Genomic DNA, 23776 nt, shown 5'->3' with positions numbered 1-23776 from the left:
AGGTTTGCAGAACAAAGGGGGTGGCACGATATATTCGATATATTCGAAGTGCCAGAAGGAAAAACTTCCAAACAAGAATACTCTACCAGGAAGTTATCATTCAGAATTGCAGAAAGAGTCTTGCAGACAAGCAAAACTAAAGAAGTTCATCACCTCTGGACCAGCCTTACAAGGAATGTTAAGGGGCTTCTTTAAGCAGAAAAGAGTGCTAATTAGTAACACCGTACGAAAGTATAAATCTCACTGAAATAGGTAAATATATGTATTATAAAGGTAGTAGATCACTTTACAAAGCTAGTAGGAAGATTTCAAGACAAAAGCAGTAAAACTGTAACTACAAGAATTAAAGGATTTACAAGGTAAGAACATGTAAAATATGACATCAAAAAACCTAAGACGTGGCAGACAGTAGTAAAAATGTAAAGCTTTAAAATTCAATCACACTTAAGTTGTTATCAGCTTAAAATAGTCTTGCAGTTAGTGCACAAGGATGTGGTGCCACAGCACAGGGACTACAGTTAATACCACACTGCATATTTAAATGATTTACTTATGTTTGAGAGAGAAAGAGCATGAGCAGGAGAAGGGCAGAGAGAAAGGAAGACAGAGGATCCAAAGTAGGCTCCGAGATGTCAGCACAGAGTTCGATATGGGTATCGAACTCAAGAACTGTGAGCCCATGACCTGAGCCAAAGTCGGACGCTTAACCGACTGAGCCACCCAGGGGCCCCTGGTATTGCATATTTAAAAGTTGTCAAGAGTAGAGCTTGAAAGTCCTCAACACAAGAAAAACATTTTTAACTATGTATGGTGACAGATATCAACCAGACTTACTGCGGTGATCATTTTACAATATACACAAATATCAAATCACTAAGCTGTATACCTGAAACTAATACATCCATTATACCTCAATTTGTTTTAAAAAATGTACTAATAGACTCTGTAGCATCTGGGACAAGCTTGAGCAAGATTAAAATACAACAGGTTGGGGACACCCTGTGTGGCTCAGAGAGTTAAGCGTCCAACTCTTGTTTTTGGCTCAGGTCATAATCTCATGGTTTGTGAATTCAAGCCCCGCTGTCATCACAGAGCATGCTTGGGATTCTCTCTCCCTTCCTCTCTCTCTCTGCCCCTCCCCTCCCCTTCCCTGCTCGTGCTCACTCTCTCAGAATAAACATTTAAAAAAATTTTTTTTAAATACAGCAGGTTGTAATAAATACTAATAACTAGAAAAATTTTCAAGTAATTAAGTATGACTAGTAGAAAAATTAAATCACATAATAATTTCATAGTTCACATTAATATTTTAATACTATCTTCAAACAAGGAAGGAGACTCTGGATGTAGAAGAGAAATAAATATTGGTGAAATGAAGCATCACAAAAACCAGTCTAAGACTTTAAGGTTTTGTTTTAGAGACAGAAGGTGCACATACAGACAAGAAGAGGGGAGAGGGACAGAGGGATAGAGAATGTCAAGCCAGCTCCACACTCAGCTTGGAGCCTGATGCGGGGCTCGATCCCACGACCCTGGGATCATGACCTGAGCCAGAATCAAGAGTTGGATGCTCAGCCAACTGAGCCACCCAGGTGCCCCTGAGTTAAGGTTTTCAAAAGGACTGAAAATTTTAAAAAGATTGTTGTGAACATTAAACAAAACTGAAGAAAATTTTTAAATTCATTTATGCTTGAAAAGAAAAAAGTTAAACACAGAATCGCTACATAATCCACCAATCCCACATCTGGGTATGTACACAGAAGTGTAAGCAGGAACCTGAACAGATATTTGTAAACCTATGTTCAAAGCCAGCGGCAGTATTCACTGCCAAAAGTGAGAAACAACTCAAAAGGTAGAAACAACTCAAATGTCCACTGTAGCCGAATGGATAAAAACAATGGGATCCATACACGCAACACAGTATTACTCAGCCTTAAAAAGGAAGGAAATTTGGACACATCCTACCACGTGGAAGGACCTTTAAGATACCATGTAGTTGGGAGGTCAGTCCAGGGATCCTTCACATGACCACAGTCGGCCCTCATCTGACTGCAACCCCATGCAAGAACACAAGCAAATAACTGCCCAGTGTACCCCCAAACTACAGAATTGTGAGATATCATTAATTAAGTTACTAAGTTTCAGGATGGTTTGTTAGTCATATAGGACCAAGAAAGATTTTACAATAATAAACTGTCGGAAGCTACTAAGTTTTGGGGTGATCTGTTACACAGCCATAGGTCACCCCAGCTATCCCTCAGTAACTGACAGAGCAGATTAGTTACTAAGGCCACAGAAGAGCTGAACAATACTACCATTGGGTAACTGACATTTACCCAGCGTATAAAATGCATTCTTTTCAAAAGTCCATGGAATATTCACCAAGACAACCCATATGCTTATCAGAGCCCTATGTGTAAGAGCGAACACTATTAACCTTTTAGACAAAGTACAGAAGCGTATCTCTCCAAAACCGTGGGATAGGCAAATATTTCTTAAGCAAAACACCAAAAGCAGCAACCATAAAAAAGAAGTGGATTCCATCCAAATTTGAAACTTCTGCCCATCAAAAGACACCATGAAGAGAACAGGTAAGCCAAAACCTAGCAGAAAAGAGTCATAAAACATGTATCTGTATATCTGACAAAGGACTTGTATTCAGGAATATATAAAGAACTCCTAGAATTCAAAAGTAAGAAGACCAGCAACCTAATTAAAACATGAACAAAAGATTTTTACACATACTGCACAGAGAAATATACAGGCTGTAAGTCTATGAAAAGATGTTCATTACCTTTAGTTACCAGGGAGCTATAAATAGAACTACAGTTAAATACTGAAATACTACTACACCTACAAGAGAATGGTTACAATTTAAAACACTTACAATAAAAAAGGCTGAGGACATTTGGAAATACTTGGCATTTCTAAAGAACTTAATCATACATTTACTCTTACTATTCAGCCCTTCTACTTCAGGTATTTACCAAGAGATGTAACCTTTATTTACTCAGGAGAAATAACACAGACCCAAAAAAGACTTGTGCAGGTGCCTGGGTGGCTCAGTTGAGTAAGTGTCCGACTTTTGATCTCGGCTCAGGTCATGATGTCAGTTCATGGGACTGAGCCCCACGCTGCTCAGCGCTGAGCCTGCCTGGGATGCTCTCTTTTTCTGTCTGTGCCCCTCCCCAACTTGGGCGCGCAAGCATGCTCTCTCAAAAAAAACGAAAAAAAGACTAGTCAGAGCAGTTTTATTCTTAATAGCCCAAATTTGGACACAAACGGTGGTATATTCAGACAAATGAAGATCATCACCAATGACAACTACTGATTTCTGCAGTAACAACGACGAATCTAAAAACTATGCTCAGAGTAAGAAGCCAGACATGCTCTCATGACTCCATCTACATGACATACTCGAACAAGCAAAATTAACCTACTGCGATAGAATTTTCAAAGGTGGTTGTGCACACATGGAGGAGATGGAATAGGAGGACTGGCTAAGAAGGGGCACTAGGTGACTTTCCTGTGTGAGAAAAACACTGTGCATCTTCATAAGGGTGGTGGTCACATGCTTATATGAATTCGTCAAAATGCACTGAACTGTATGCTTAAGATAGGTGCTTTTAATTAAATTAGACGGGTGCTTTTTAAAAAATTAAACGTTAAAGATTTACTTCAGCAGCAGTAATCTGGCAACTTCATTGTTCCATTTTTGCCTAGAACAACGCAAGTGCTCAAACCCCATACTATTCTAGTTTATGTGGTACAGTGATATTCTCCGAGTTTTGTCCTGACTTCTTACCTTGTTAACTTCCGGTGTGAGGATCTCTATTTTTCTTAAACGCTGAAATGCATCATAATCAGTTTCTCCAAATAGTCTGATTGGTTCTCCTCTTTCTCTCAATCTTCTGATAACCTAGTAAAAAAATCAGTAATAATAGTAATCCCTATGTTTTTAGTAATAATAATTCCTCCTTTAGGTTACCAAATACATTATTTCAAAATTGAAATAGAAAAAGTCAGTTGTCCTTATTTTTTCTTCAATTTTCCGTGAACAGATCTAGTGAGTTACTGTCACATCTGAAAATCTCTAACGTGTTTTGCGTACTTTGGCTGTTTCGGCAAAGGCTCCATCTGGATAACAGAATACATAAGAAAAGCATGAAGATGGGAGGGAGTGGTAACTTTTAAATACAGAAGGAAAATAAAGTCTAGAGTCATCCAAGAACTCACTGACCAGAGCCTGGAGTCAGCACTGTAATGCTCCATTAAAAACCAAAAACTTACCCTCAGAAGAGATGGGAGTTAGGATCAGGGCGGGGCACCAGTAAGGCTTTTGAGGGGCTGGAAATACTCTTTCTTGACCTGCGTGATCGTTACCTGGGGTTTTTTTGTCATTACCCATTATATTGCACACGCATGTTTTATACACTCTTTGTATCCATGTTGCATCTCATAAGAAAAAAATAAATTTTAATTGTGAAAAATAAAGGTTGATCCAAAATTGTTCTCAAGTAACAAGAAAGAATTTTATCTGGAAACATAAATAGTGGCACAGAAACCATTGGTAGGGCTCCCACTGAATTAACCAAAGCTTCGTATTAAAAAGATGCTTAAGAGGCCATCCAATGCTATCTCCAATCAAGGCAGACATGACTTCCAAAACACCTCTGCCAGGCCTGTCGGGCAAAAGCCAGGGATCACACCTCGTCATGAAACAGGCCGTCCCAATTTTGGACACATACTTTCACATATGTTTTACTTCTCAAAATAAACTAAAACCTCCCTCCCTCAGAATTCTACCAATATGCCTTAGTTCTACTTTATGCAACCACAAGAACACTAAATTCTTTTCCAAAATTACAGCTACTGTCAATGGATTTTTTTTTTCTTTTGTGTCCCCAATATTCTTCTCTTGGGGCTAGGTATTCCAAGTTCCTTTCACCTAATTTTCACATGACAGCTTTTAGAGTCAGATCATCCTTTCCTCTGTAAGTTTCCTTTCGTTCAAAGTTCATTTTTGTTTTGTATCGCTCTATATAGTTTGAATTCTTTATGTCACATGACTTTCTTGAGATGTTTTTGTTGTTGTTTTTGGCTTTTTAAGAAAAAGAACAGTTGGTCCTGACTAGAGTCTAAAAAGCACTGTAGCTGAGAGCACAAAGTAGCATAACCTGTCTACAGAGCCTGGCGGTCCTATGTACCCCAAGTCGTAGAAACATTCAGTCTTTACTCAACAGACTGCAGAAACCATGCTTCTCACAAATCTTCCAAAAGAAATAACCATACGTTAGCATGCACGCAATGCCATCTGTAGAAGGATGCTCATCTTAGTATGATTTCTAAGAGGGATGTGCTAAAGCAATCTAAAGGACCATTACTATTTGGTTTTTATTTATTTATTTATTTTTTATTTAAAAAAAAAAATTTTTTTTTTTTTTACATTTATTTTTAAGACAGAGAGAGACAGAGCATGAATGGGGGAGGGGCAGACAGAGAGGGAGACACAGAATCGGAAGCAGGCTCCAGGCTCTGAGCCATCAGCCCAGAGCCTGACGCGGGGATCGAACTCACGGTCTGTGAGATCATGACCTGAGCTGAAGTCAGACGCTTAACCGACAGAGCCACCCAGGCGCCCCACTATTTGGTTTTTAAAAGAATAATTGGCTTTAAAAATATTATGGGAAATTATGTAGTCATAAAAAATTACACAGATCTCTGTGTTTTGACCTATTAAGACATATTCAGAGAAAGTTATAAAACAGTATTTTTAAAACAATTTAGGGGTGCCTGGGTGGCTCAGTCGGTGAAGTACCTGACTCCTGATTTCGGCTCAGGTCATGATCTCATGGTTCATGAGATCGAGCCCCACGTCAGGCTCTGCACCATTAGCGCAGGCTGGGAGTCTCTCTCTCCCTTTCTCTCTGTTCCTCTCCTGCTTGCACTCTCCTCCCCTCTCTCCAAATAAATAAACATTTAAAAAACTAAAAATAAATAAAGTAAAATAATTTAGACAAGTAACTTAAGGATAATTACTTAGAATGTATACACTTATTTAGAACAATGTGTTTAGTTTCTAAAGTTTAGAAACATATTCTTTTAAAAGTTCAAGAATAACAAGAAAAGCAAAGATTTAGAACTTCATGAATACTGCACAGTATTTTAATCCAGTAGGTCACGTTATGTAGGCAATGATGACATAAAACTTACTGGAAAGAAATGGAAATAAATGCAAATGCTGTGGAGGTTTTTCTTTTTTTCATGAAACACTCATACATAAACTTACCTCTTGCCTAGAAAGAGTCATGGGTAACTTTTCCTCTGCAAGTTCAAGTTCTAACACAGGATTCGAAGAAGTTAATGGTTTCTGGTTCTCCTCTTTTGGCTGTATCTATATTAATAGCCAAAAGAAATCAAATTCAGCTTTTACAGTATAATACAGCTAGTACTGATCATTCTATGCATTAACTGCTCATGGAAATTAAACAGGTTTTAAATATTGGAGGTTTCCTAAATGTTCCACTGAGGAACTCCTAATAAATGTGCCTGCATTTGAGAACTCATCAAACTTCACCGTCTCAGGGACACAGCCAGCAAGCACACACACAAGGAGATAGCACCCTTGCTACTGAAAAGCGACAAATGTATAATGATTTCTAAAATCTAAAACCTACAAGAGCTAAAATTTAGGCTCGTTTCTCCCTAGACTCGAAACAAGTTAAACTCTTTTCTTAAAAACCATCAACTTGCTTCTCCTCTTTGAGAAAATCACCTCATAGGGTTGTTTGATCCTTGTTCTGGGTTTTAATGAAATAAACAAACAAAAAAAAAGTGTTTTCTAAGAAATCTGTGAAGCCTCAAGCTCCTGCTTTTTCCTACCCCCCTTTTTGAAAGGGGGGATTCCAAGAGCACCGAGACCACTGCTGGACATGTGGAAATACTCCCAAAGCTACACACAATGTGCCAACAGACCGAGCTCTGAACCTTGGGGGGAAATAACAGCACAACAGCACCAACCAGAGAGACAGCACCTTTCTCCTCATACCCCACCCCGCACCCCCCACTCCCAAGAATGGACATTCTTGTATGTATGAACCTGCGGGGTGGGGCGGGAGGGATCTTTTCATGTACTGAGTCTGCTGTCCAGCTCACAGTTTAGGAAAATTAAGTTCAACAATTCGTAAGCCCCAAGGTGTAGTCTGTAAAAAGATACTGAAACATGGTTTCCCACCTGATCATAGGACTAATTTCAAATGCCAAAAGATTAAAAAATAAAATAAAAAATAGAAGGCCAACATTAAAGAAATACTCACATTCCGTTAAGCAGGCTATAATGGTTAAAAATGATATCATTTCTGATTCTATGGTTCATGGCTAACTGTTAGGTTAATGTTAACAGTGCTGACAGAAAACTGAGGTACAAAAATCAACTCCTGTATTTTCACAAACGAAATCGGCATCAAGCCTTAAAAATGGAACCTAGTTTTCCTAAGAGAATGGAAGTGAGACATGCTGCATTTTCATTACTACCAAAAAGGAAATATTAAACACGATTTAGAAAGAAAAGCCTGCGCTTTCTCTTTAAGCATAAAAACAGGCATTTCTCCAAAACTCTCGGGATGACAAGCACTCTTAATTACAGAACGCCAGTTACGTTCTGTCCGCTGGACCCAATGCCACCAGCAGTGTCTCTACGGTAGTTCCTCTGCTTTAGTGCTTTTCTCTACAGAAGCAAAAAGTACTGACCTATAACTGAAGCAATGTAAGCAAAGCAAAACCGCCTGGTTTTAATTCTTTTCCTACTTGACCAAAACGTTGAAAAGGTTCAAATTTAGGCATCTGGGAAAGCAACAAGTCAGCAGACTAAATCCATGGTAAACGATTCTCATTCCAGACCAAGTGTGAGTTAGACAACAATGGACAAGAAAAGATGAGAATTCTTCTGTCCTGGTATCCATTCGCTGGCTATTTACATAAAATGTATTTTATTTTTCCTAAGCTAGAAGCGAGTGAAATCCATACATTTATGGAAAATATCAAAATAAAAATGCAAACTTCTGTATTTTAGACATCCATGAGAAACATAAAACTACATTTCCAATACCTGCCCCCTGCCCACACTACGAAATAAAACCAAATGCATATACATACCATTCGCATTCCTCATGCTTCCTTTCAGAAATGCTATGCCAGATAAATTGATCTCCAGACTTTCCCCATTACATGCACAAGAGTATTATATTATACACATGGTTCACAAGCAAAAAGTTACTGTCAAATTTAGGATTTGGCACAAGTATTTCAACACAATTTCTCGGTCTTGTTTAAGAAAGTATTAAACTAGATACAGTCTTCTTTTAAAATGATTTAAACCTCAACTTCACCTCATAACATTTAACCCCTCCCAATAAAAACCCCAATATGTTATCCAACTAGGAGAAGAGTTGGATAGGATGATAATAGGGTAACCTCAAGGACACTTTGAGTCATGCCTCTAAAATAGACAGTCTTCCAGGCCACTCATTCGTTTCTAATATTTCTATACATTCTCTACACACTAGACCTTATCACACAAAAGCACAGTGTTACATGGCATTCTGCCTCAGGCAGAGGTACTTGGGGCCAAAAGGAACTATTAACAATGCAAACATAAAAACAATGGCTTAAAATATTCCAGTGAAAGTGGGGAAACACCACAAGGTGCTACCACCTCGGTTGTGGTCGAATGAGTAAAATGTTTTGAAACCCTTTAAAATGGACTTTTATTGGGAGAGGTGGGGGGAGAAGCTGGTGGTTGGTGGAGATGAAGATGAGGCGGAATCAGACCCAAAAAATTCAAAGAAACAAAATTCAAGCTTTGATCTCAAGCCACTTCATGCTGTCCACAAAAGCCAAACCATTCCAAGCCAGAAGGCATGCATGTATTTGCCTGAATTCAAGATTTAAAAAAAAAGAAAGAAAAAAGAAAAAAAACTCCTACCTCTCCCGATGGCTTCTCATTTATAGGCTAACGTATAACATTGATAAATTGAACAGAGATCAATAATTTTGTCACTTTAACAACAGCTATATAAATTTAAACTCAGAAATATACGACTTAACACAAAAGCAGAGCGCCCTACCTTGTAGCCACATCTTTCAAAATACGCTTCCTCTTCTTTTTTGGCAAGTTCACTACGCTTGAAATACTTTTTATTTTCCTATTGAAGAAAGAAGTACGTTAATAGGTCCCTGGGTAAAATTTCATGTTCCGTAGGCAACCTACCAACACTTGAGTTTATCAAGAGCATGGTAAAGCCGGGTATAGTATACTGAATCCCTCAACATGCCATCTGTCTTCTATCTGCTCTAAGTATGAAGTCTTTTTCTTGCAGTATCATTTTAACAGGCATATCCAGCAAAGAGAAGAAACCAACAATATTTTCCAAATGTTCACGTTGTTTTCATTTAATTCCCCAATGTTTAGGTTCAATGATAATTTCTACAAATGAATTCATTAGGAACTACAAAAAATAGGATGCTTTAATTATTTTCTTCCAACAGAAACAATCAAAGATTATGGTTAACTGTTATCTGACATCTTAACTGCCATTACCCAGAGAGCTCCTAGGGTGTGTCCAAAATCTTTTTGTCACTTGGAATCTTTCTGTACCAATTAATTATATTTGTACTGATCAACTCTTAAAATCATATTAATTCTTAATCTAGACATAAAATGGTGTGAGTCTTTATTAGCAATTAGCAAGATCGTTTAAAGTTATTTGTTTTATATGATTCAATGTTATGAGACCAGCTCTAAGTCTGTAGGAGAAAAAAAAAAGTTAGTTCTTTCTATACTATATACAAAATCATTCTTGCTGTTAAATCTACATTCCCTAATTTGGACGTTGTTCCGTCTACAGTTGTGCCATTTGGATATTATTCCAGTAACGATTTAGCTCAAATAAAGATACTGCCCTACTTTATTAGTAGTAATTATAAGGGTACCTCAATGGTACCTCCATACATGTATTTCAGTACCTCATAGTTCCCAAGCTCATTCACTCCGGCCATGATCATGGATGCCAGGACCATGACAAGAAAGGTTGATGGTGAACAACGGGCAGATTAGACTGCTACACTTGAATGCCCTGATCAAGCCTGGCATCAGGAAAACATTGTGTGTCTCCCCTGTGATACACACAGGAAGTATACAGCACATCTACTAAGTATTCTTGCCAAAAAGCTGCAAGTGAATCTAACCATTTAGGTCTAATTTACAGTTTATTAGAAACGTAGGGAATAGGGAAATAAGCGAAACACCATCACTGGGAAGCAAATACTGGGACGTTTATCAAGGTAGCCAGTTTTTCTAACAAGTTACTGGCATAAAAAATGGGGGAGAATGAAAATGTTCTTGATTAAAAGAAACCAAGAGTCGTAGTTAACAAAGTTAACAAGCAAGTGGATTCTGTGTGGATCTGATTTGAACAAACCAACTGTAAAAATGTCTATGTACATATTTTAATTCAACTGGGAACATTTGAACGTGAGAGGATATTAATGGTATTAAGGACCCAAATGTAATTTTGTTGGGTGTGATCCTATCTTGTTTATAAAAGAACGCGAGACAAGGATAGATGGAGGTTCATCCTATAATTCTATTTTTGTGTATGTTTAGAATCCTCAGGATCAACAGTTTTGTTAAAGTTCATTAGCTCAACATTTACTGACTCATCCACCACAAACGAACAGCTTTACAGATGCAAAGCTGAAGGTTATGACCTGGGGTAAGGAACTGATTGCATCATCCAAACATCAAAGCTACCCTGAGAAAGGTGGGAGCAAAATAATACTAATCCCAGTTTAGAGGTGAGAGAGCAGAGAGTTGGAAAGGGCAGGTGACATCCCCACAACTTACTGAGCCTTGTAACTAACACGCACAACTAGAACTCAGGTCCTTAAAGTCTCTGAACGGATCCAGTATTGCAAGCTACAGTTCTTCACTCCCCAAATCTGATCTCAGCATCAATTGTTTCTTATGACCACGTAGCATGAACTGTCATATGTCACGTAAACAAGTTGACAAGCACAGACTCGTATCCTCTCAGAAGTAAAGGACTCTCCAAGCCTCAGTCTGTGGTCCAATCTTTACAGTATCTTTTACTACCACATCTCAATTCCATTGACTATACCCAACAAAATCTTAGCCTAGAGTATCAATTGTCCAAGGTAGTTCATGGACCTCTAGGGGTCCTAAAGACCTTGTCAGGGGTTCTAAAAGGTCAAACACATTATCGTAATAATACTAAGAGGTTATGTGCTCCATTTTCACTGTGCTCACACTTTCACTTTCACTGATGGTACAAAAGCCAAGGTGAGGAAAGCCACTGGAACCTCAGCATAAATAAAAATTATTTTTATTCACATCTCAGAGTTCACCGTCTTCTTCCCAGCAAGCACATGCAGAAAAAATAAAAACACCAGTGTCTATGCAGAAACTTTTTTAAAAAAAGATTTTATTTTTAAGTAAGCTCTCCACCCAACATGGGGCTCGAACTCACAACCCCAAAAGTTCCATGCTCCACTGACTGAGCCAGCCAGGCACTCCTCTTCAATATCACGATACAGTACAATTCCACTAAATCTCAACCCCTGAGTATTATCATCTTTTTACATTTGGTAGGATGAAATCAAACATACAAGCAGTTCTGCTACATAATGAACTATGATAGCTGTCTCCTATTTGGCAGACATTTTCTCAAAACCGAACAAAGCAAGCCCATTACTGAAAGGAAAAGAGTAATATTTGTTGCCAATGATGAAATTCCATCCTTCAAGCAAAGATCAGAATGGTGGTAAACTTGCAGCCACCACTGTGAACTTGATGGTTTCCCAATGCTAAAAGGTTTTTCTGGTCAATCAGTGGTGATATGTATCATTTCAAGAACATAACATGTAGAAGACCTATGTAGCTCAGCAAACCATGACAGTACAAAATCAACAAGTTTCAAGATTATGCATAGGCAAAAGATCTACAAGCAGAATAGTTCAGAAAAGATCTGGAAAATAGATCAATAGACTGTAATATACAAAAAAGTTCATTGATGGGCACCTGGCTGGCTCATTGGTGGAGTGTGCACCTCTTGATCTCAGGGTTCTAACTTCAAGCCCCAACTTGGGTACAGAGATTATTTATAAATAAAATCTTAAAAAAAAAAAAAAAAAGTTCACTGATATGGGTCAGAATCCAAACTCTAATCTTTAAGAAACTTACCATTTGTGTAGTTTTGGTACAGCATCAAAGAATATCCACAATTATCTGAAAGGCTATTAAAATACTACACCTTTTCCAAATATCTGTTTGAGGATGAAGTTTCTTCATATACTTGAACAAAAACAACACGTCACAACAGGCTGAATGGAGAAACGGGACAACTCACCTGCCTTCTAATATGCCAGGGATTAAAGAGAATTGCAAAACTTTAAAATGACATCAATCCTCTCGCTAAATTTCTTTGTTTCGCAATACAGTTTTCACACAAACATTTATGTTAACACACATGGGCTAATTATCGTATAAAATACAAGTAAATATAGAATATATTTTTAAATTTCCCAGTTTTGATTTCTAAGAGAGTAATTATCAATAAACATACCCTACGTAAACAAAAAGCTCTCCAGAGCCAAAAGTTAAGCACACAAAGGGGTCCTGATATCAAGAAGTGACAATCCGGGGCCTAGTAGAACCCCCTTGCTGGCCTTCTCCATGCCTGCACCCAGGGTGCTGGGCAATGTTGGGAAACCACTTGGTTTCCACTCAATGCCACCCACGGATCTATTTAGTTTTTTTCTCCAGTATATTCTCTACACTGACCAGTACATATTCTCCCCTCGCTTAAACCTCTTCTCCCATCCTCTCTCCCCTTATTTTCAGCAAATGACTAAGCCACTCTGTTACAGAGAAGACGGAAGCCATGGAACAGGAAGTCCGCCCAGCACCAAGCCTTTCTTCCCTTCGGAAGCAAAAAGGAAGTCTTCCTCCTGCCTAAGGCCAGTCCCTTCCAGCTGCACCCCGTTTCTCAATTCCTCCCGCCTTCCTCAGGGACTTCTCATCACCCATTACTATTTTCTCTTCAGCATCTGCACCTTTTCCCTCTGCCATTACCACTTAAATACGCTCAAGACTCCAACCGTAAATATTCCTTGCTCTGCACAAGGTAGGATGCTAAGCGTCATTTACAACAGAACTACACGAACATGTTTTCTCTCCTCTGTATCCACGTCCTCACTTCCAGTTCTCTTTGCAGCCCTGCCACAACTTGGCCTCTGTTCTTACTGCTCCAGTGAAAAATCCTGAGGTCATCAACAGTGTCCACAGTGCAAATGCAAAGAATCTTCTGCGACTGATCTTAGGCAGTCTTCAGTTCAACTGCTAGCTCCTCCTTCAATAGCTACCCTCTGGGTTGTCAGATGACTTTTCTTATTTCTTCCTCATTTACTCATTTGTTCAGATTTTCTAATTCTTGTGTTTTTAATATTATCTTTTAGTCACTTCACTTAGATTTTTCAATTTATTAAAACATATTAAGGCATTACTCTCCCTAATGATTTTATTTCCAGCATCTTCCATTTTAGTAACGGCAGTTTCTCCCTTTACCATTTCAAAATTTTGTCCAGTTCTGTTAAACAAGTTTTAAACGCTAAGTTGATTTTATATTGTGATAAATGAAAAAAATCAAGTGCAGAAGAGTAGACCTACTATGCTACATTATATTTAAGAAGAGGAAGAAAGACTATACACCCACTTGGATCCTTTTCCACGTGTGTTTCACATGCATGAATGTTAGCTGCTGCGGAGGAGGGGAATTGGGCGGCCTGGAGACAAGGGTTAGAAGGAAACTTTATTGTACTCTTCAGTAGGTCTGGAATTTTGAATCATTTGAATGAATTATTAATGATAAAATTGTTAAATTTGCTTTTCATTTTAGAATTATAATGAGAAAAATAAAAATATTTTGCTTGGTACTACATGACCCTTTATTTCATGACATCAAAGGGTGTCTAAAACAAAAGGTTCCCTACCATGTTTCAAATGTCATCTTTAGATACCTTATATTTAGTAAAACAGAAGAGTTTAAAAGAGCAACTAAAACTTCTCTAATTGTAAAACATTGTTTTATAAAGCACACTGAAAATACACTTTGAAATACAAAGTGCTGGGGACACACTGATGACAATTAAAATTGTACAGCATTAAAACTTGAGAATCAGTGATTCAGCCCCTTTACAGGTAACTCAGGCGGGTTAGACGACTTGCCCAAAGTTACAGAGCTATCGAGAAATGTGGCCACGATCAGATTTTAGGGCTTGTTCACTCATTTCACAAATCTGCTTTCCTTTCTAACTGTAGTCACAATTCTCAAGCTCTAAGTTTGTTGAATTCACTACAGAATGAATAAAGACCTACAAACACAAAAGTCTAAATAAAAGTGGGTGGTACACATTTTAAGACAGCATATGGACTGATGGTTAAATTTCTTTAGATTCTCTCCTAAAGCACCTTTTTTTTTTTTCCAGCACCTAACCTTTCTCCCTGATTTTAAAGACAACCTGCAAAGGGTATACAAAAGTACTTCTCCTTTTTAAGTCAGAACCTAATTCCTACATGCTGCTTTACAAATGTTATTCTTGGACTCTACGTTGTACTTTCTGTATGATAAAACTGAGGTCCATAGGTCTAAAGTGCAGAAGTGTATCTACTGTACCACCTGAAATGTCTGCCAACACTAATAAAGGAAAATCAAAATTTAAAACATTCACCCATGACTGTCAGCATTTCATTAATTTAGAATCATCATTCCTCAATCACGTTAAGGTTTTTAGTGTTTAGATAAATGAGACAGAAACATCATCAAGAGTTGTAAAAAAAACACACTGGAAAGCCAACAAATATAAATATACAGCCTGAATATGCAAAGATACTATACATGAGATCAAAGTATGTGGCAAGGTTAACACCTTGCTGAATTATGAAAATAAGCCTTAAAATCCCTCAAGTAATATACCATATGGGAGGATACACACACACACACAATTTAAAGAGACACAATGCTACATCAATGGATAGATCATCCAGATAGAAAAAAATAATAAGGAAACAATGCCTTAAATGACATGTTAGAATAGACAGACTTAACAGATGTATGCAGAATATTCCATCCAAAGGCAGCAGAAGGGGGTTGCTTGGGTGGCTCAGTCGGTTAAGTGTCAGACTTAGGCTCAGGTCAGGATCTCACAGTTTGTGGGTTCAAGCCCCATGTCGGGCTCTGTGCTGACAGCCCAGAGCCTGGAGCCTGCTTGGGATGCTGTGTCTCCCTCTCTCTGCCCCTCCCCTGCTCATGCTCTGTCTCTCTCTCTTTTTCACCTTCAAAAATATATAAACATTAAAAAAGGAAAGAAAAAAGCAGCAGAACAGACATTCTTCTCAAGTGCACATGGAACATTCTCCAGGACAAAGCATGAATGGGGCCACAAATCAAGTCTTGATAAATTTAAGAATGAAATCGCATCAACCATCTCTTCCAACCACTATGATATGAAACTAGACATCAATTACAAAAGGAAAACATGTTACTGAACAAACAATGAGTCAATGAAACCAAAGGAGAAATCAAAAAACACCTTCAAATAAATAAAAATCGAAGCACAACTTACCAAAATGTATGGGACGCAGCAAAAGTAGTTCTAAGAGGGGAACTCCTATCAATAAATGCTTACCTCAGAAAACAAGAAAAATCTCAAAACCTAACTTCACACCTCAAGGACTGAGAAAAAGAACAAATGAAGCCCAAAGTTTGTAGAGGGAAGGAATTAACGAATACCAGAGCAAAAATAAATGAACTCAATTAAAAAGAGATCAATTAAACTCAGAGCTGTTTTGGGTTTTGGGTTTTTGTTTTGTTTTGGGTTTGTTTTTTGTTTTTTGTTTTCTGGAAATTGACAAACCTTCAGCTACATTTATCAAGTAAAAAAAAAAGTGCTCAAATAAAATCATAAATGAAAGAAGAGACATTACAATGATACCACAGAAACACAAAATATCCTAAGAGACTACTATGAATAATTATACACCAACAAACTGGACAACCTAGAAGAAATGGGTAAATTCCTAGAAATCTACAACTTTCCAAGTCTGAATTATGAAGGAATAGAAAATTTCAAATTACTAGTAAGGAGACTGAATCAGTAATGCAAGTCCTCCCAAAAAACAAAACTCCAGGACAAGATGGCTTCACTGGTGAATCCTACCAGTCAAAGAACTGAACTCATCCTTCACAAACACTTCCAAAAAAAAAAAAAAAAAAAAAAATAGAGCAGGAAACATTTCCAAACTCATTTTAAGGCCAACATTACCCTGATACCAAAATCACACAATGATCCCACAAGGAAAGAAAACTACTGGCTAGTATTCCTGATGCATATAGATGAAAAAAATCTCAACAAAGTATTAATGAACGGAATTCAACAATTTATTAAAAGAATCATACACCATGACAAGTGGGATTTATTTCAGGGATGCAAGGCTCATTCAATGCCCACAAATCAATGTGATATACCACATTAACAAAATGGAGGGAAAAAATCTTATGACCATCTCAATAGATGCAGAAAAAGCATTTGACAAAACTCAACATCCATTTATGATAAAAACTGTCCAAGTGGTATAGCGGGAACATACCAACATAAAAAGGGCAAATATGACAAGCCCACACATAACATCATATTCAGTGGTAAAAAGTTGAAAGCTTTTCCTTTAAGGTCAGGAACAAGACGAGGATGTCAACTCCCACCACTTTCATTCAACATAGTATTAGAAGTCGTAGCCACAGCAACCCATCCAAGCAAATTCCAAAATGAAGAGGTAAAACCGTCAATATTTGCTGATGACATATTATTCATAGAAAACCCCTAAAGACTGCACCAAAAAGATGTCAGAAGTGAATTCAGTATAAATTCAGTAAACCTGCAGGATACAAAAATCAATGTACAAAAATTGCCGTTTCTATGCACTAATAACAAAGTATGAGAAAGAGGAATTAAGAAAACAATCCCATTTACAACAACATCAAAATGAATAAACTACCTAAGAATAAATGTAACCAAGGAGGTAAATAAAAGGGCTGTACACTGAAAACTCTTAAGACAGTGATGAAAGAAACTGAAGACACAAATAAATGCAAAGATGGTCCGTGCCCCTGGACTGCAGGAACTAGTTACAGGTATATGTCGTTTCATTGACCTTCACTTTATTGCATTTCACGAATACTCCATCTTTTACAAACTGAAGATCTGTGGCAACCCTCCATTGAGCAAGTCTATTGGCACCATTTGTTCAACGGCATTTGTGTACTTTGTGTCTGTGCCCTATTTTGCTAATTCTAGCAATATTTCAAACTTTTTCATTTTTATTATTTTTGCTATGGTATCTGAGATCAGTGATTACAACTCACCAAAAGTGTAGATGCTGGTTAGCATATTTTACCAATAAAATATTTTTAAGTTAAGTTTTATTTTCATAGACCTAATACTACTGCACACTTAATAGTACAGTGCAAACATAATTTTGATATGCACTGGAAAACCAAAAACCTCATCTGACTCACTTTATTCCAATATTTGCTTTATTGCAGTGGTCTGGAACAAAACCCGCAAAAGCTCCAAGGTATGCCTGTACTGTGAATATGTCCCTACTATTCAAAGCAATCTATAAATTCAATCCAATCCCTATCAAAATTCCAATGGCATTTTTCACAAAAATAGAACAATCCTAAACTTTGTATGGAACCCCAAAAGACCCCAACAGCTAACATAATTTTGATAAAGAACAAAGCAGGAGGCATCAAGCACCTGCATCTAGAACTATGATACAAAGCAATAGTAATCCAGACAGTATGGGAGTAGCATAAAAACAGACACATAGATGAATGCAAAATAGAGAGCCCTGAAATAAATCCATGCATGTAAAACTCATTAATGTACAAGGGAGCCAAACATTTACAGGAAAAGGTTGTCTGTTCAAAAAATGGTGCTGGGAAAACTGGAGTGCCACATGCCAAAGAATTTACACTACAATCTTAAACCATACACAAAAAGTAATTCAAAGTAGATTAAAGAGTTGAATTTATGACCTAGAAAACTCCTAGAAGAAAACACCAGCAGTAAACTCTTTGACATCGGTCTTGACGAGTTTTTCGGTCCGACTCCAAAACCAAAGACAACAAAAGCGAAACTAGCAAGCGAGACTACAAAGCTTCTCAAAGCTACAAAGACTACAAAGACGACAAAGCTTCTGCCAAGTAACAAAACCATCAACAAAAAGACAATCCACAAAATAAAAGGTATTTGCAAATCACATACATGATAAAGGGTTAACATCCAAAATATACAACGAACCCATACAACTAAATAGCATAAAAAAAAATAATCCAACTTTAAAAAAGAGCAGAGGGTCTGAATAGACATTCTTCCAAAGATGTACAGATGGCCAACAGATACATGAAAAAATGCTAATCAACATCACTCATCATCAGGGAAATGCAAACCAAAGCCAGGAGATAGCACCTCACACCTGTCAGAATGCTATTATCAAAAAAAGACAAGAAATAACAAGTGCTGGTGAGGATGTGGGGAAAAAGGAACCCCTGTGCACTGTTGGCGGGAACGTATACTGGTACAGCCACTGTGGAAAATGGTGTGGAGGCTCCTCCAAAACTTACAAAGAGAAGCACCATATCATTCAGCAACTGCACTTCTGGGTATTTATCCCAAGAAAATGAAAACACTATTTTGAAAAGATATATGCACCCTCATATTCATTTTAGCAATATTTTCAATAGCCAAGGTATGGAAAAAACTTGTCCATCGATAAATGAATAGATTAAAAAATCTCTCTCTCTCTCTCTCTCTCTCTCTCTCACACACACACACACACACACACACACACACACACACACAAAATGGAGTATTATTCAGCCATAAAAAATAAAATCCTGACTTTTACAACAACATGGATGGATCCCAAGGGTATTACACTAAGTGAAGTAAGTTAGAAGAAAGATAACGTATGATCTCACTTATATGAGGAATTTTAACAATAAACCAAACTCATAGGTACACAGAGGCAGAGGTTGAGGGGTTAGGGGGCTTGGGTGACAATCAAAAGGTACAAACTTCCAGTTATAAAATAATCAACTCAAAGAGATATAATGTACAGCATAGTGACTATAGTTAATAATACCGTATTATAGGGGTACCTGGGTGGCTCAGTCAGTTAAGCACCCGACACTTGATTTTGGCTTAGGTCATGATCTCACAGTTCGTGGGTTCAAGCCTGCATCAGGCCACATCAGTGGCATGGAGCTTGCTTGGGATTCTCTCCCTCTCTCGCTGGCCCTCCCCCACTTGTACACTCACACACTCACACTCTCTCTCTCTCTCTCTCTCAAAATAAATAAATAAAAATGCTGTATTATGTATTTGAAAATTGGTGAAAGTAAATCTTAGAAGTCCTCATCAAAAGGGGAAAAAAAAAAAGACACAACACTTTTCAAAATGAAAGAACTATGAAGTGGTAACGAATCCCTGTTGGCTGTATTTTACCACTGATAACATCCCAAGCAGAAATCTACACAAAAATATGCTTTGCACAGATGAAATGTTTCATAATTATATATACTATAAAACATTAAATTTTATAAAACTGTATGCAAGAAATAACACCCAATCTAACAGAACCTCTTTAAAAAACAAAAGTTAAACATCCTACTCCATGACCCAATCATCCCACTCCTTGGCCTTTTCTTAAGAGAAATGAAAGCATATGTCCATATAGAAGCCCATATAGCAGTGTTCACAGTAGCTCTATTTTAACAGCCCAAAACTGCCAACAACCCTAAGGTCTTCCAATAGTTTAATGAATAAACAAACTGGGTATACCCATTCAATGGTGGAATGTTGTTCAGTGTAAAAAATAATTAAGTACCAATACACAGAACCACAAGAATGAATCTCAAGATTAGGCTGAATGAAAGAAGATAAACAAGACCGAAAACATACTGAATGATTGCATTCACGCAAGACTCTAGAAAATGGCAACTAATTTAAAGTAAGAGAAAGCAGATCAGCGGGTGCCTGTGAGCAGGGTGGTTTTGGGGTGCAGGGAGGGGCAGGAAGGCAGGATGACCAGGAGGCAAAAAGAAACTCTGGGGTGAGATGGGCATGTTTACTATCTTCACTGGGGTGAAAGTTTCACAGGTGTATACTCATGTCAAAATGCACCCAACTATATACTCTGGTTTACTGTATGTCAATTACACCTCAATAAAGCTGCTCCAAAATAAAGTATCACAGCCAGAGACTAAGAAGAGGAGGAGGAAAAAAGGAAAAAGAAAAACTAGTAGTACTGATGGTAGTTTTTACCTTGCCAGACCTTAAAACTCACCATAAAGCTATAGGAATCAAAAGACTGTGGGGGCGCCTGGGTGGCTCGGTCGGTTGAGCGTCCGACTTCAGCTCAGGTCATGATCTCACAGTCCGTGAGTTGGAGCCCTGCATCAGGCTCTCCGATGACAGCTCAGTGCCTGGAGCCTGCTTCGCATTCTGTGTCTCCCCCTCTCTCTGCCCCTTCCCTGCTCATGCTCAGTGTCTCTGTCTCTCAATAATAAATAAATGTTAAAAAAAAAAAAAAAAAAAAAAAAAAGACTGTGTGGCACTGGCCTAAGGATCAACAGAGAGTTTACATGAACAGAAGTGAGCACCCAGAATGGAGCCACACAACACAATTATTTGACTTTTGAAGACACTAAAACCATCCAAAGGGAAACTTATTTTCAGTAAATGGTGTGGGACTGGATACCCACAGGGAATGCAGCAAACCACACCTCTATCTCACACACAAAAAAACGGATTCAGAATTGTTTAGAACTCTGTTTATTAAATAAAAACAAAGCTTTTAAAACCTAGGAGAATACCTTACGCTCTTGAGTAAAAGCCTAGGGTGACTGGAGCGTACAATGGAAGTACGCTGAACTTTTAAGAAACTGCCCAGCTTTTTTCCACGTGACTGTACTCGTTTACATTCCCAAGCAGAACAACACAGACCACGACACACATGCAAAAAAACTGATAAATTGGGCTTTATCAAAATGAAAAGCCCCTGCTCATCAAAAACACTGTTAAGAAAATGAATAAAAAGCCCATAGTCTTGGAGAAAATATTCACAAAACATATCTGACAAAGGCCTGGCATCCATGATATATGAAGAATTCCTTCAACACAGTAAGAAAAAAAAAAAAAAAAGCCCATCAACCCAATTAAAAAATATGCAAGCAATTCTAACACTTTAGAAAAGGGATAGAAATGGTCAAAAAACACACGAGAAGTACTTAAAATCATTATCAGACAGATGCAAATTAAAGCCACCCTGCGGTGTCTAGACACATCCTCCAGAATTGCTGGACGTAAGAAGACGGGTAACACAAACTGCTGACCAGAACAGAGGGCATCTGAACGGTCTTTGCTGGTGGACGGAAAACATGGTCCAAGCACTTTGGAAAAAGGACTGGTGGCTTTTCAGAAAAACACAGACTTACTCTACGACCTAGCAATCCCACTCTCCGGCATCTTCCTAAGAGGAATGAAAACCCATGACTTCTACATGAAGTTTCGCAACTGCTTTCATCCTAAGAGCAAAATCGTGGAAACAGCTCCAGTGCCAACATCAGAGGAACTGGGTCTATTTATACAACGGAATACTATTCAGCAGAAAGAGGCAAACAACTCAAAACGTTATGGTTAAAGACAGTGGAACACAGAAGAGCACACAGTATGATTCCACTTACGTGAAGTTCTAAAGCAGGAAGGACTACCCAATGGTGGAAAGAAATCTGAACGGTGGTGGCTTCTGTGGGCCCAGGGCATGACGGGAAGATGCAACAAGGTAGTATTCTGTGTCTTGATACAGAGGGCATTACACAGGCATGGGCACGTGTCAAAATGCATTGATTCGTGTATTTCTTAATATATGAATTTGTGCATACACACAAAAAGAATAAATAATGAACTCTGGTTAATGATAAGCACACCAAAATGTTTAGGGGTAAAGTGTACCAATGTCTGCAACTTAACGTGAAATATATTAAGATCTTAATATAAATATATTAAGAAATATATTAAATTGTTTTCATTGCCCCATCTGCAGCTGAAAAACGCGTGTCTATATAGTTCCAGAAGAGCTACCTCATCTTTGGTCACTTCATGCGGTGTCCCAACTTTTCAGGGTTAATCTGTGATGGCTGAAATAATAAATACTTAGCTTCTGAGTGCCCCTTCATCAAACTGTGGACACACTACTAAAATAGCCGATCACTGAATCTAAAAAGCTGACTGCTACAAGCCCTCTAAAGTAGTTTCTGAAATGTCAGATGAATTAATGAATGGACAATTACATGATAAAGCAAATACAGTAAAATGTTAATGCAGGTTTCACTGTGGAATCTAGGTGGTAGTCATGAGTGTTTACTGTGCAATTATTTTTGAGTTTTCTGTCCATTTGAAAATTTTCATAGTGAAATGTTGGAAAAAGAATCTACTCTAAAGATGTCAAAATATGGATGCTATCAACGTGACAGCAAAATCCCTACCGCACTGTTTTTGAGCTACACTTTAAATAAATAAAAAACAAAAAAAAAACAAAAAAAAAAAAACACCTTCAAAGGCTACTCACTGACCATTAAATAGAAGCTGAAGAGAATTATAGAAAACTACTACAAAGAAAAGGATAAGTAACCATAAAGCCAAGTTCAAAGCAGTGAAAAAATGCAAAAAGGTTCAGTAGGGCCGAAACGACTTGGGGCTGGGGTGTAATGGGCACAGATTTTCACCAGCACAGAAATTACTAGGTTTTTTTTTTTGGGGGGGGGGCGGGTTGTTTGTTTTTTAAGATTTTATTGTTAAGTAATCTCTACACCCAACCTAAGACTCAAATCCACATCCCCGAGACCAAGATCCCCATGCCTCACCCACCAAGCCAGCCGGGCGCCCAACTAATTCGTAACCTTTTTAAGTCCAAGATCCTTCGAGTACTATCATCAACAGGAGGAGAGGCAGAGGGGCTTATGTAGAAAGGAGCCAGGTCAAAAGTGTCACGTGCTGTTGAGGTCAGGAAAACATGGAGGGCACTACAGTCCCTGATTAGAATAGATTCAGTATAGTTGTGGGGGCAGGAACCAGTCTGCATCATGTCAAGGAGAGTGTAGGAATTACAATTCATTTTAAGAAGCTTGGTTATAAAAAAAAAAAAAAAAAAAACCCAAAAACAAAAAAAACCTTTTTCTTAAAGATGGAAGAGACATCAGGATGTTTCAGTGCTGGTGGGAATAAGTCAGCAGACTAAAGGCACAGGAAGAAACGGGACGTGACATTAAGGTCCACGATGCTAAAAAACAGGACCTGGGATCCAGTGTGCAGGTGGGAGGTCGGACCCAAGTCTTAACTGGTGATGCATCCATTTTAACAGGAGAAAAGGTGAGGAATATCTTGCCTGGTGGCTTATTTTCTGTGAAATTGAATGTATGTTCGTTACAGAAACAAGCATTACTTTTTCTTTAATTCTCTGTGGCAGAGTATAATGTCACACATAGAGAAAACATTCAATAATATATATGGGGGGGGGGGTGGGGAACAAAGCCAGAAGTCTACACAAAGCCCATGTTCATAACTACAACTAAAACTG

At 38.0% G+C, this 23776-nt stretch overlaps 1 protein-coding gene across 4 annotated transcripts in view; it reads right to left on the bottom strand.

Moving 5' to 3' along the window:
• The window catches only part of PRPF18 (pre-mRNA processing factor 18), a 49003-nt gene that overhangs the window by 22636 nt on the left and 2591 nt on the right, over positions 1-23776 (bottom strand). The window contains exons 1-4 of one of the 4 annotated variants that reach the window (XM_042944934.1): positions 21885-23653; positions 9126-9203; positions 6290-6394; positions 3806-3919 (exon numbers count right to left, since the gene is read on the bottom strand). In XM_042944934.1, the coding sequence (XP_042800868.1) occupies positions 3806-3919; positions 6290-6394; positions 9126-9203; positions 21885-22013 (426 nt within the window). In that variant the 5' untranslated portion in view covers positions 22014-23653. Of the gene's footprint in view, positions 1-3805; positions 3920-6289; positions 6395-9125; positions 9204-13790; positions 15248-21884; positions 23654-23776 lie in introns of those variants that run through there. The other 3 variants (XM_042944936.1, XM_042944935.1, XM_042944937.1) reach the window with 3 other exon arrangements.

The sequence above is a fragment of the Panthera leo genome, chromosome B4 (assembly GCF_018350215.1).
Source record: "Panthera leo isolate Ple1 chromosome B4, P.leo_Ple1_pat1.1, whole genome shotgun sequence".
Classification (NCBI taxonomy): Eukaryota; Metazoa; Chordata; class Mammalia; order Carnivora; family Felidae; genus Panthera; species Panthera leo.
This window is presented reverse-complemented; position numbering and strand designations above follow the sequence as displayed.